At 37.6% G+C, this 10,442-nt stretch overlaps 2 protein-coding genes across 2 annotated transcripts; one reads left to right on the forward strand and one right to left on the reverse strand.

Annotated features, from left to right (window-relative positions):
• On the reverse strand, positions 1 to 1,610 carry LOC141909998 (methyltransferase-like protein 27). The gene is made up of 5 exons (XM_074800688.1): positions 1,491 to 1,610; positions 1,201 to 1,320; positions 496 to 640; positions 305 to 397; positions 1 to 152 (listed from the first exon to the last, which is right to left on the reverse strand). Exons 1-5 carry the CDS (start codon positions 1,608 to 1,610, stop codon positions 1 to 3), a joined length of 630 nt encoding a protein of 209 aa, XP_074656789.1.
• Positions 1,611 to 4,460: 2,850 nt separating this feature from the next.
• Positions 4,461 to 9,204, forward strand: LOC141909999 (methyltransferase-like protein 27). Its single transcript, XM_074800689.1, has 6 exons — positions 4,461 to 4,643; positions 7,270 to 7,394; positions 7,824 to 7,946; positions 8,535 to 8,679; positions 8,778 to 8,870; positions 9,023 to 9,204. Exons 2-6 carry the CDS (start codon positions 7,275 to 7,277, stop codon positions 9,202 to 9,204), a joined length of 663 nt encoding a protein of 220 aa, XP_074656790.1. The 5' UTR covers positions 4,461 to 4,643; positions 7,270 to 7,274.
• Positions 9,205 to 10,442: the final 1,238 nt, after the last annotated feature.

Consider the following 10,442-nt stretch of genomic DNA (forward strand, 5'->3'; position numbering starts at 1 on the left):
TTATTCGTAAGTTTTATTTAGAACTACAATAAGACTTATGATTTTGTACGTGCACTTTCCTTCGCTTTGAATTTCGTCCAGAAATGCGTTGAAACCTTGAAATTGTTCCGAGCCTAAATAATCCTTGCGAAAACAGGCGAAAACGCAGCCACCTAAAATTGAAAGCAAACAAAAATCATCGTGATGAAAATCCAGACCTAATTTATATATCTTATTCAGCAGTGAAAACAATGTTTGGCCTGCTGCATGTTGTTTGTGTCTTGTCAAAACTATGCAGAGAAACATCTTTTATAATCTCACGTACCTTTTTTTACCATTCGTAAGATTTCCGAAAGCGCCTGGTACGGTATGTGACCGGGTACGACAGCTCCGCAAGTTACTGCGTGGTCATAAAAGCCTACAAGTGCGAACAGAGATATACGTATGATGAATTCCATCAAATTACAATTTCGTGCAAACGTTCAATGTTCATGTTTTCTATATAATTATTTTTACCGGTTGGAATCGAGCATTGCTTTTCAACGGTGACGTATTCCGCGAAACAGTTTTGATAAAGTCCTCCTTTCTGCTGGGCCTCTTTCCACAGCCCGGTCGACGGCTCGATGGCATCGAACCGTCCTGTGAATCCAGATTTTCTCAGCTGAAATAAAACGAATATTTACATGAAATTCTGATCATCATAAACTTTTAGCTGGTGTGATCAATGCTGAATGAGATCTGCCCGTTTCGATTCAAACAGAGTATATTTCTGGAGAAAACACAGGGTTCGGGCTAGCAAACGAACCCCCTTATATTTTCAAAGCGCCCTTCATAGTCAGTGTCAACATATTTGGGTCACGATTTTTTCGAAATTTGAATACAATTTTCCTTTTTTGAAAATGAAAAGCAGTCCATTCTCAATTGATTTATTCAGATACCCTGGCACTTCTATCTTAGATCTGTCCTTGTTCATATAGTATATATAGCACCCATTTTCTCGGTGAAAAAGTGCCCCTCTTCTTGAAATAGAACTGCCCCTCAAAACCGTCTTATCTTGACATATCATTTTCTTCGCACCAAGTGCTTTAACGATAAACATTTACGTGAAAAATATCAATAAATGCTTTCATGTCCAAGACATGTTGTCGCCAACGTCCATACTGACTGAGATACATCGATAACTCTATTTCAAAACATTGATATACATAAATTAGTTGTTACCTCTGCTGCGACGAGACCAGTTCCGGCGCCGATATCGATAATCGTGCAGTCTTTATTTTGCACGTGCTTATCGACAACTTGCGCTAAATTCTTCGGGGCAGCGTACGACACTTGTTTATCCTCCGTGCGAATATCCCGGTGAAATGATCCTCCCCGGCAGGGATTCGAACCTGATGAATGAGATCAACGTGGCGTGTGCCACAGTTCAAATCTCCAGTGATCTATTAAAACCATTTTCTCAAAAATTCAAAGAATTCAATAATAATCGTTTAGTAAGTTGTTCGTTAAACCTTGTCGTAGCTTGTCCATTGGTTGTAGATTTCCGTAAATTCTGCAGGATTGTCATTTTCGTGTAGCTGTTTCGTCACGAATTCGTACAGATTTGCGTCCTCGCATCGTGGGGCTGCCATAGCGTCCGGAATGAGAGTGATGACGGCGTATTAAATAGGACCGAAGCCACTCGAGGTCGATTTATCATTTATAAATGATGGTCATTTGCTCCATCACACTTGAATAGTGTTTTATCAATCGTCATCATATGTATATATATACGCAAACGTGATGTTCCCCGACATAAGAGTTACAACTATACAATACATTGTACCACAAGTCAGCCATTAGTGTCTACGGGTTTATAGTGCTTACGAAGCTGCTTAGTCTAAACCCTGTTACCAACTGGATTTCCTATTCATATTTACGAATGAAAATAATCATTCCAGTCTCTGCAGATTTACCCACAGTAGCCCTTACCGTATATATTACTGGTAAATTCTAAACATTCCTCACGCGCAATTTTCAGAAGTTACAAGTAAATCAACATTCACTACGCTTATTTAAAGATTTCTGTAGACCATTTTTTGAGAAAAAATAATAACCACGGCATCGGCATACATTAAACAAGGGGATTAAAATATCATTAACAGAAGGAGAATGACACTCGTCAAAATGTAAGACTAGCAGATTTGAACAATATCTTTTATGATAACACCTACTCCGCAAATTTACTAAAGTTAGCGAAATTTATATCCGCATGTTTATAATTTCTTATTATGTACTGTTCTGTGTTTTTGTTTGTATATATTTTGTTTCTTTATTGTGTTCATCCCTAGAATGAAAATGTTTACGTTACGGGTCAATAAAGTTATTTGAATGGTCATATTCGCTGAATGAATCAAAAAAACTAGAAATCGTGGGTTATTTGCCAGAATTTCTACCACAGCGGATTTTCATACAGAAATATTCACGAATTTCTCGTCCCAGTAAGAGATATATGTAGAAATTAACGACGTAATTGCACAATTCGAACTGGGCGGAAATATCTATGAGAAAGTCTGCATGTTCCGGCGAGATCGGTAAAAATACGGCCAGAGAGTTTGGAAGTGTAAACATCGCAAATGCGAGTGAAACTGTTACGAGCATTATTGTCGTACGTTTTGATTTCGTAGTTTTCTGATCGGACGAAACCATTTTTGAACCTCTGAACAACTGAATTATTATAACAGTGTTTGATGTTATTATCAAAGTTAATGGTACAAGAAAAACGTATATTACATACGTCGTAAAAAGTATCGTTTGGTCCGAAGAATTGTAGAAACATCCGAAATTATCAAAATATTTCATCGTTGCTAGCGGATGAACACCAATTACGAATGCATTTATTGTGGAAATGAAAATGATGGCGCATCGGGCGAATCTCGGTGTACATATTAAACGAGATGTGAACGGGAAGAGAACAACCGCCGCGCGTTCTAGAGATATCGCTACTATCAACCACGCACTATTGGCGCCCATAAAATTTATCAAAACCTCGTAGATTTGACAACTGATCAGGGAATCCATCAAGAATATGCGACCGGTATTTAGACTAAAGAGAACCAACTGCAAAACGGGCATCAGCGCAAAACCGACACAGAACACGAAATCACTGAGAGACAAAGCGATCAGATAGTTAGCGTAAGATAAACTGCGGAATCTGCGACTGATCATTATCAGGAAAGTAGCCGAATTTCCAAAGGCTCCAAACAAAAACATGACAAGCAAAATCATCAGTGACACGGTACGGTACATTCCAGATTTGTTCACCAATGACATGAGAACGATATAACTGCTGAAAGGTCGTCCGACGATGTGCATCACAGTAGAATTCATCTCGGTTCAACAATAGCACGCTATGAGTCACAAAATCTAATAGAATCTTTTAAGTGTTATATATCCTATTATGTATATTATTGTTTGCCTTCAAATTCTAGTAAATCAAATTAGCATCCTACATCTAAATTCTCAGATTTCAATGTAAGATTGATCGATGAATATTGTGTCTACAGTTTGCACTGGCCGTATTTCCTCGTGTATTGATGAATTAATTTAATCGGTGTGGTTACAAAATGAAGACATGATTTTGATAGCTATTCACCATTCGCTAGAGATTCTGTAAAACTATTCACCATATACAAAGAATTGACCATATTTAGTTCCGAACTGTTTGCATAAATTCGCTCGCGCACTCGGTGAATTGATTTGATACGAATAAAGTCTACTCATTCATGATAGCTTTTTACCGTTAAATTACTAAGAGAAATGAAGTTGAAGATTATGCACAAATGAATTATCAGAAATCTAACAAAATATATTCCGATTCATATCCACTTTTTAGTTGATACGTTCGGAAAAAAACAGAAATTTGGTCCCTTCCAAAGAAAAAAAAATCATGAAAATTGTATCCGAATTTCGAAAAGTTTTGACCCAACTCGACTTTTGACAATAAATTTGAAGGGCACAAAATTTGAAGATTTCAGGGGGTTCGACCGCTACCCCCGAACCCACACTCGGCACGGGCCTATTTTCCTATTACACTATTAAGTATCCTATAAAAAAAAACAGTTCAGATCATGCGCTCGTCTAAATAGAAGTGTCTTTAGCTGACTGACTTGAACTGCGAGCTCCATGAACGTGATGCATAACGGCAAAATGCTCTAGCACCAAAGGTGACCAAATTGAACAGGGGTTCACACGTTGATAAGCTGGACGGAGGTTTCGAGCAGGTTTATGTATATGTCCAAATGTTCAACATATGTATCAATACACTATAATAATATCAAAGTGAATGCCAATGAATATACTTGATTTACTTGTAGCTTCTGAAATTTTGATCGAATGAATGACCTGACAAGTGGTTGTCCGGCTGTAACCCATCCCATGGCACGAATCGCGATCGATGCGTTTGTATTCGTGGAATACAGTCTGTTCAGTGGATGTGCAAACACAACTCTGCGCGGCCAATACGCACTGCAGACACCTCATCGATTTACACATCTGTCGCAGTTCCAGTGTGTATGTATTGGTGTATCCCGAACAGCTGTTTATTGTAGGCTGGCGATCTGCAGCGGTGAGGTCAACCCTTAACGTCTAACGTATACCGGTATTACGAACACCAACCCCAGCCGGTATGTATCTTTTTAAACATATCCTGCTGTCAACGTCGTGTATATACCTTTTTTAAACTCATAATGTAATCTTTAACCAATCTTTTTTTTTTGTATTTTGTCTATTTTGTCTCATACTATATACACCTTTGTTTACGTATGGCTATAATTGTTTTATTGTAGAATTTGTGTCAATAAAGATTGAATTGAAATGAATTGAATTGTTTCGTCAGGAACTTTATTTCTTTATATTCTAGCTAACGAAACAAGATTTATGTGCAAATTTGCACCGGACCACACTATTCATACCAGTATACCCGAACTTGCGTCGGCTCTATTCGTGACCAAGTCAGATATACGTGGAAAATAGCGCGCGTGAGGAATATTTAGAATTTATCAGTAATATATATATATATATACTGTGGGTAAATCAGAAGAGATGAGTGGAATGAGTATTTTCGTTCGTAAATATGAATAGGAAATCCAGTCGGTAACAGGTTTAATACTTAGCAGCTAATTTGTAAGCATTATAAACCCGTAGACACTAATGGCTGACTTGTGGCACAATGTATTGTATAGTTGTAACTCTAAAGTAGTGGCCGAACATCACGTTTGCATATAGGTCACATATGATGACGATTGATAAAACACTATATCCGCGTTGAAGCGATGTAGAGAGAATCCTACAATAATAACGAAAAACAGCCAGAAAATGTTACTTTGAGCTAGTGTAGTTTTTTCAACGTTTCGACTATATCCTAATAGTCATCTTCAGGAATACTGTATTCCTTGAGCTAGTGTAGTTTATTCAACGTTTCCACTTTATCCTAATAGTCATCTTCAGGAATACTGTATTCCTTGAGCTAGTGTAGTTTATTCAACGTCTCGACTGTATCCTAATAGTCATCTTCAGGAATACTGTATTCCTTGAGCTAGTGTAGTTTATTCAACGTTTCGACTATATCCTAATAGTCATCTTCAGGAATACTGTATTCCTTGAGCTAGTGTAGTTTATTCAACGTTTCGACTATATCCTAATAGTCATCTTCAGGAATACTGTATTCCTTGAGCTAGTGTAGTTTATTCAACATTTCGACTATAACCTAATACATGTAGTCATCTTCACAGGAAGAGCTCACATATGGTTTTAATATGTACTTTAGCGGTGACATTGTGAATTATGCACAAGGTTCACGAAACCTTTATTGGAGAATAATTCATTGACAGTCGACCGTTCACCTTTAGATAGGATAATGAAATGAATAGTTTTTATGAAAGAGTCTTTTCGACATATCGTTATTAAGCGACGCTGCCGGAAAAATGCCAGAGCTATCAAACGGTACCGCATTAGAAGTGGATCCAGGAACGATATAAATCGTAAGCGACGTGCATTCAAAAGCACACACGAACAGTCAGTTCTAACAGTTTATTTGCTCCTTTGATATATAACGGGCAAGCTAGAACCTAAGGTAGAACCCAGGTAAGTGTATATGTCTCAAATTTTCAAAACAAAAAAATTCTTAAGTTGAGGAGCCAGTTGTAGGATGAAGTTTAACGAGACAATTTATTTAATAATGAGCCTAGTAGGAGTCGAACTTGTTACCTCCAGCGTGCTAGCCGAGCATGCTCACCACTACACCAAAGATCGATGGTGACGAAACGAGTTTGTAGGTCTGTCTGGCCAGTTTGGTGACCATTAATGTGTAGCGACCAGTCACATGTTGTAGACACTGGTCGCCGATGAAACTCCCTTATCCCTAACTAATTCAATAATTATAAGAATATTCATCTTGCCTATTACCAGAAATCTCAGATACATAAGTAACGAAAGCTCGTTCATTAAATAGACGGTCACACCTGAATTACTATCCATCTCTTTTCACATCTTCAAAAAGGTACATTTTTAGAATAAAATCGAACTCGTCACCAATTAGGTTTATACTGCACTTGTTGCATAGACGTTCGTCTATTGCATTGGTATGTTATGGAAACGGCCGTTTTCAATAGGTAGTTAATGGTTTGAGCGTTGCAATTGAAATAGCTTTAAAACATCATTCATGGAGAACTTAAACCTATAGATGTCATGGCGCCAGTAAGATTTCATAAAATGATATTATTACACTAGATGTATCTTTAATATACGAATGCCATTTCTGGATGATAGTTGGTCCTGGTGCCTCGGTTTTAACCACAACGCGACTTGTTTAGGTTTGAAAGTTTTATAAACCAAATGTGTCCCAGGACGCAGTCATCTTAGATTTTTAAGATAGAAAACCCACTATCTACAGATTAAAAGAATTTAAAAACAAGAATTTATTTATTCAATCTAAACGTTCGAAACGATCGAAACGTCGTGTATTCTATATATTTAAGATTGAATAAATAAATTCTTGTTTTTAATTTCTTTGTAGATAATGCGTTTTTATCTTATTATCCGTTCACCACGTTTGAGTGTGGTTATCGTTCTATCTTAGATTTTTGTCGACACAATAGAAGCCGTTTCGTGTTCCTGTTGTGAGTAAAAAGGTCGTACAGAATCCTATATATTGTACTATTCAAGTGTGATAGAGCAAATGACCCAGATTTCCCTATACGACCTCGAGTGGCTTCGGTCCTATTCAATACGCCGCCATCACTCTCATTCCAGACGCTATGGCAGCCCCACGATGCGAGGATGCAAATCTGTACGAATTCGTGACGAAACAGCTACACGAAAATGACAATCCTGTAGAACTTACGGAAATCTACAACCAATGGACAAGCTACGACAAGGTTTAACTAACTACTTAGGCTAGACAAAATTGATACCTTGTTTCTCCGCTCTGCTGAGCTTAAATGTTGACCCGGCCGGCCGCCTATCTACCCTATACATTACTTTTTTAAAAATCGTGATCAATTTTACCATAACAGACCCGGCCGCTATAGAAATGAACTGTTTACAAATTTTATCGCTGCGGAGAAACAAGGTATCATTTTTGTTTAGCCTTACTAAACGATTATTTTTGAATTCTTTGAAGTTTTGAGAAAATGGTTTTAATAGATCACTGGAGATTTGAACTGCGGCACATGCCACGTTGATCTCATCCATCAGGTTCGAATCCCTGCCGGGGGAGGATCATTTCACCGGGATATGCTCACGGTCTTAATCTTCCGCGATTCTCAGGAATGAAATGAAATGAAAATGTTTTTTAACGTCCGCAGGAGGTTAAACAAGTGTCGTACGCTGCCCCGAAGAATTTAGCGCAAGTTGTTGATAAGCACGTGCAAAATAAAGACTGCTCGATTATCGATATCGGCGCCGGAACTGGTCTCGTCGCAGAAGAGGTAACAACTAATTTGACTATATATATATATATATATATATATATATATATATATATATATATATATATATATATATATATATATATATATATATATATATATATATATATATATATATATATATATATATATATATATATATATATATATATATATATATATATATATATATATATATATATATATATATATATATATATATATATATATATATATATATATATATATATAAGAAGAGGGGCACTTTTTCACCGAGAAAATGGGTGCTATATACTATATGAACAAGGACAGATCTAAGATAGAAGTGCCAGGGTATCTGAATAAATCAATTGAGAATGGACTGCTTTTCATTTTCAAAAAAGGAAAATTGTATTCAAAATTCGAAAAAATCGTGACCCAAATATTTTGACACTGACTATGAAGGGCGCTTTGAAAATATAAGGGGTTCGTTTGCTAGCCCGAACCCTGTGTTTTCTCCAGAAATATACTCTGTTTGAATCGAAACGGGCAGATTTCATTCAGCATTGATCACACCAGCTAAAAGTTTATGATGATTACAATTTCATGTAAATATTCGTTTTATTTCAGCTGAGAAAATCTGGATTCACAGGACGGTTCGATGCCATCGAGCCGTCGACCGGGCTGTGGAAAGAGGCCGAGCAAAAAGGAGGACTTTATCAAAACTGTTATGCGGAATACGTCACCGTTGAAAAGCAATGCTCGATTCCAACCGGTAAAAATAATTATATAGAAAACATGAACATTGAACGTTTGCATGAAATTGAAATTTGACGGCATTCATCATACGTATATCTCTGTTCGCGCTTGTAGGCTTTTATGACCACGCAGTAACTTGCGGAGCTGTCGTACCCGGTCACATACCGTACCAGGCGCTTTCGGAAATCTTACGAATGGTAAAAAAAGGTACGTCAGATTATAAAAGATGTTTCTCTGCATAGTTTTGACAAGACACAAACAACATGCAGCAGGCCGACCTTTGTTTTCACTGCTGAATAAGATATGTAAATTAGGTCTGGATTTTCATCGCGATGATTTTTGTTTGCTTTCAATTTTAGGTGGCTGCATTTTCGCCTGTTTTCGCAAGGATTATTTAGGCTCGGAACAATTTCAAGGTTTCAACACATTTCTGGACGAAATTCAAAGCGAAGGAAAGTGCACGTACAAAATCATCGAAATAGAAGAATATTGTTTTTCGTTGCCCGGTCTGATTGTAGTTCTAAATAAAACTTACGAATAAATCATCATAGCGAGCATTAGATTGCAAACGATTTCAACTAATAACGATAAATACTCGGTTTCTTTTATTCAAGTTTCGTTGAATTCGAAATTCCTGATATAACATAATCTAATTTAGTTTCTATTGAATCCGCGATAAAACATTTCACAAAATCTGAACGTATTTTATTGGATTTCTGAGAATAGATTAATTTAATTTTTCTGGTCGACAATACTTTGTTGGGAGGTCAGATAATTTCATCTCTAACAAATGGTGAATGGCTGCATACGGCTCTTTTGTTACAAATCTAACGTGGTTATCATTCGCGTTATTGTTCGCGCGCTATTTGTTACGCACCAGCCACACCTTGCAATCAATCTGCATTTCCTCGACTAGTGCACGAAATGCGAAGAGCTAAATTCAGTTAGCGTCATGAATTTTTCTCGGACGCAAATCGCTAGACCCGGTAGTAGTTATATCGTTCTCATGTCCGTGGCGAACAGGTCCGGAATCTACCGAACTGTGTCGCTAGTCTTTCTACCCGTCGTGTTTTTGTTTGGCGCGTTCGGAAATTCGGCTACTTTCCTGATAATGATCAGTCGCAGATTCCGCAGTTTTTCTTACGCTAACTATCTGATCGCTTTGTCTATCAGTGACTTTTCGATTACCCTTAGTTTTACGCTGATGCCCGTTTTGCAGTTGTTTCTCTTGCGCATAAACGCCCGTCCGATATTCCTAATAAATTCCCTGATCACTTGCCAAGTCTACGAATTTCTGATGGCTTCAATGGGCGCGAGCAGTTCCTGGTTGATAGTAGCGATATCTCTAGAACGCGCGGCGGTTGTTCTCTTCCCGTTCACGTCTCGTTTGATATGTACACCGAGATTCGCCCGCTGCGTCATTGCCGCTATTCTCGTAATCAATGCGCTGATAATCGGTATTCCTATCGTAGTAATCTTGCGTTTTTCTGACCAGTCGTTCGGATGTTACCAGGTACGATTTGATAGATTCGTACTTTATGTTGTAATAATCGTCCACGGTGTTGTTTTGCCTTTAACAACGATCATTACATCGAATTCTCTGATAATAATTCAGTTGTTCAGAGGTTCAAAAATGGTTTCGTCCGATCAGAAAACTACGAAATCAAAACGTACGACAATAATGCTGGTAACAGTTTCACTCGCATTTGCCATTTGTACCCTTCCCATTTCTATCAACTCATTTTTACCGATGCCCGCCGAAAAAAAGAAATTCCTCGT

This window comes from Tubulanus polymorphus, chromosome 8 (assembly GCF_964204645.1).
Source record: "Tubulanus polymorphus chromosome 8, tnTubPoly1.2, whole genome shotgun sequence".
Classification (NCBI taxonomy): Eukaryota; Metazoa; Nemertea; class Palaeonemertea; order Tubulaniformes; family Tubulanidae; genus Tubulanus; species Tubulanus polymorphus.

Bases quoted from the DNA above. Each gene is read 5' to 3' on its own strand.
- LOC141909999 (XM_074800689.1), top strand. From the start codon at position 7,275: ATGGCAGCCCCACGATGCGAGGATGCAAATCTGTACGAATTCGTGACG. The intron at 7,395-7,823 runs GTTTAACTAACT...TAACGTCCGCAG, and splicing joins AATGGACAAGCTACGACAAG to GAGGTTAAACAAGTGTCGTA. The intron at 8,680-8,777 runs GTAAAAATAATT...TCGCGCTTGTAG, and splicing joins GCAATGCTCGATTCCAACCG to GCTTTTATGACCACGCAGTA.
- LOC141909998 (XM_074800688.1), bottom strand. From the start codon at position 1,610: ATGGCAGCCCCACGATGCGAGGACGCAAATCTGTACGAATTCGTGACG. The intron at 1,321-1,490 runs GTTTAACGAACA...ATTCGCACGGAG, and splicing joins AATGGACAAGCTACGACAAG to GATAAACAAGTGTCGTACGC. The intron at 153-304 runs GTACGTGAGATT...TTTCAATTTTAG, and splicing joins CTTACGAATGGTAAAAAAAG to GTGGCTGCGTTTTCGCCTGT.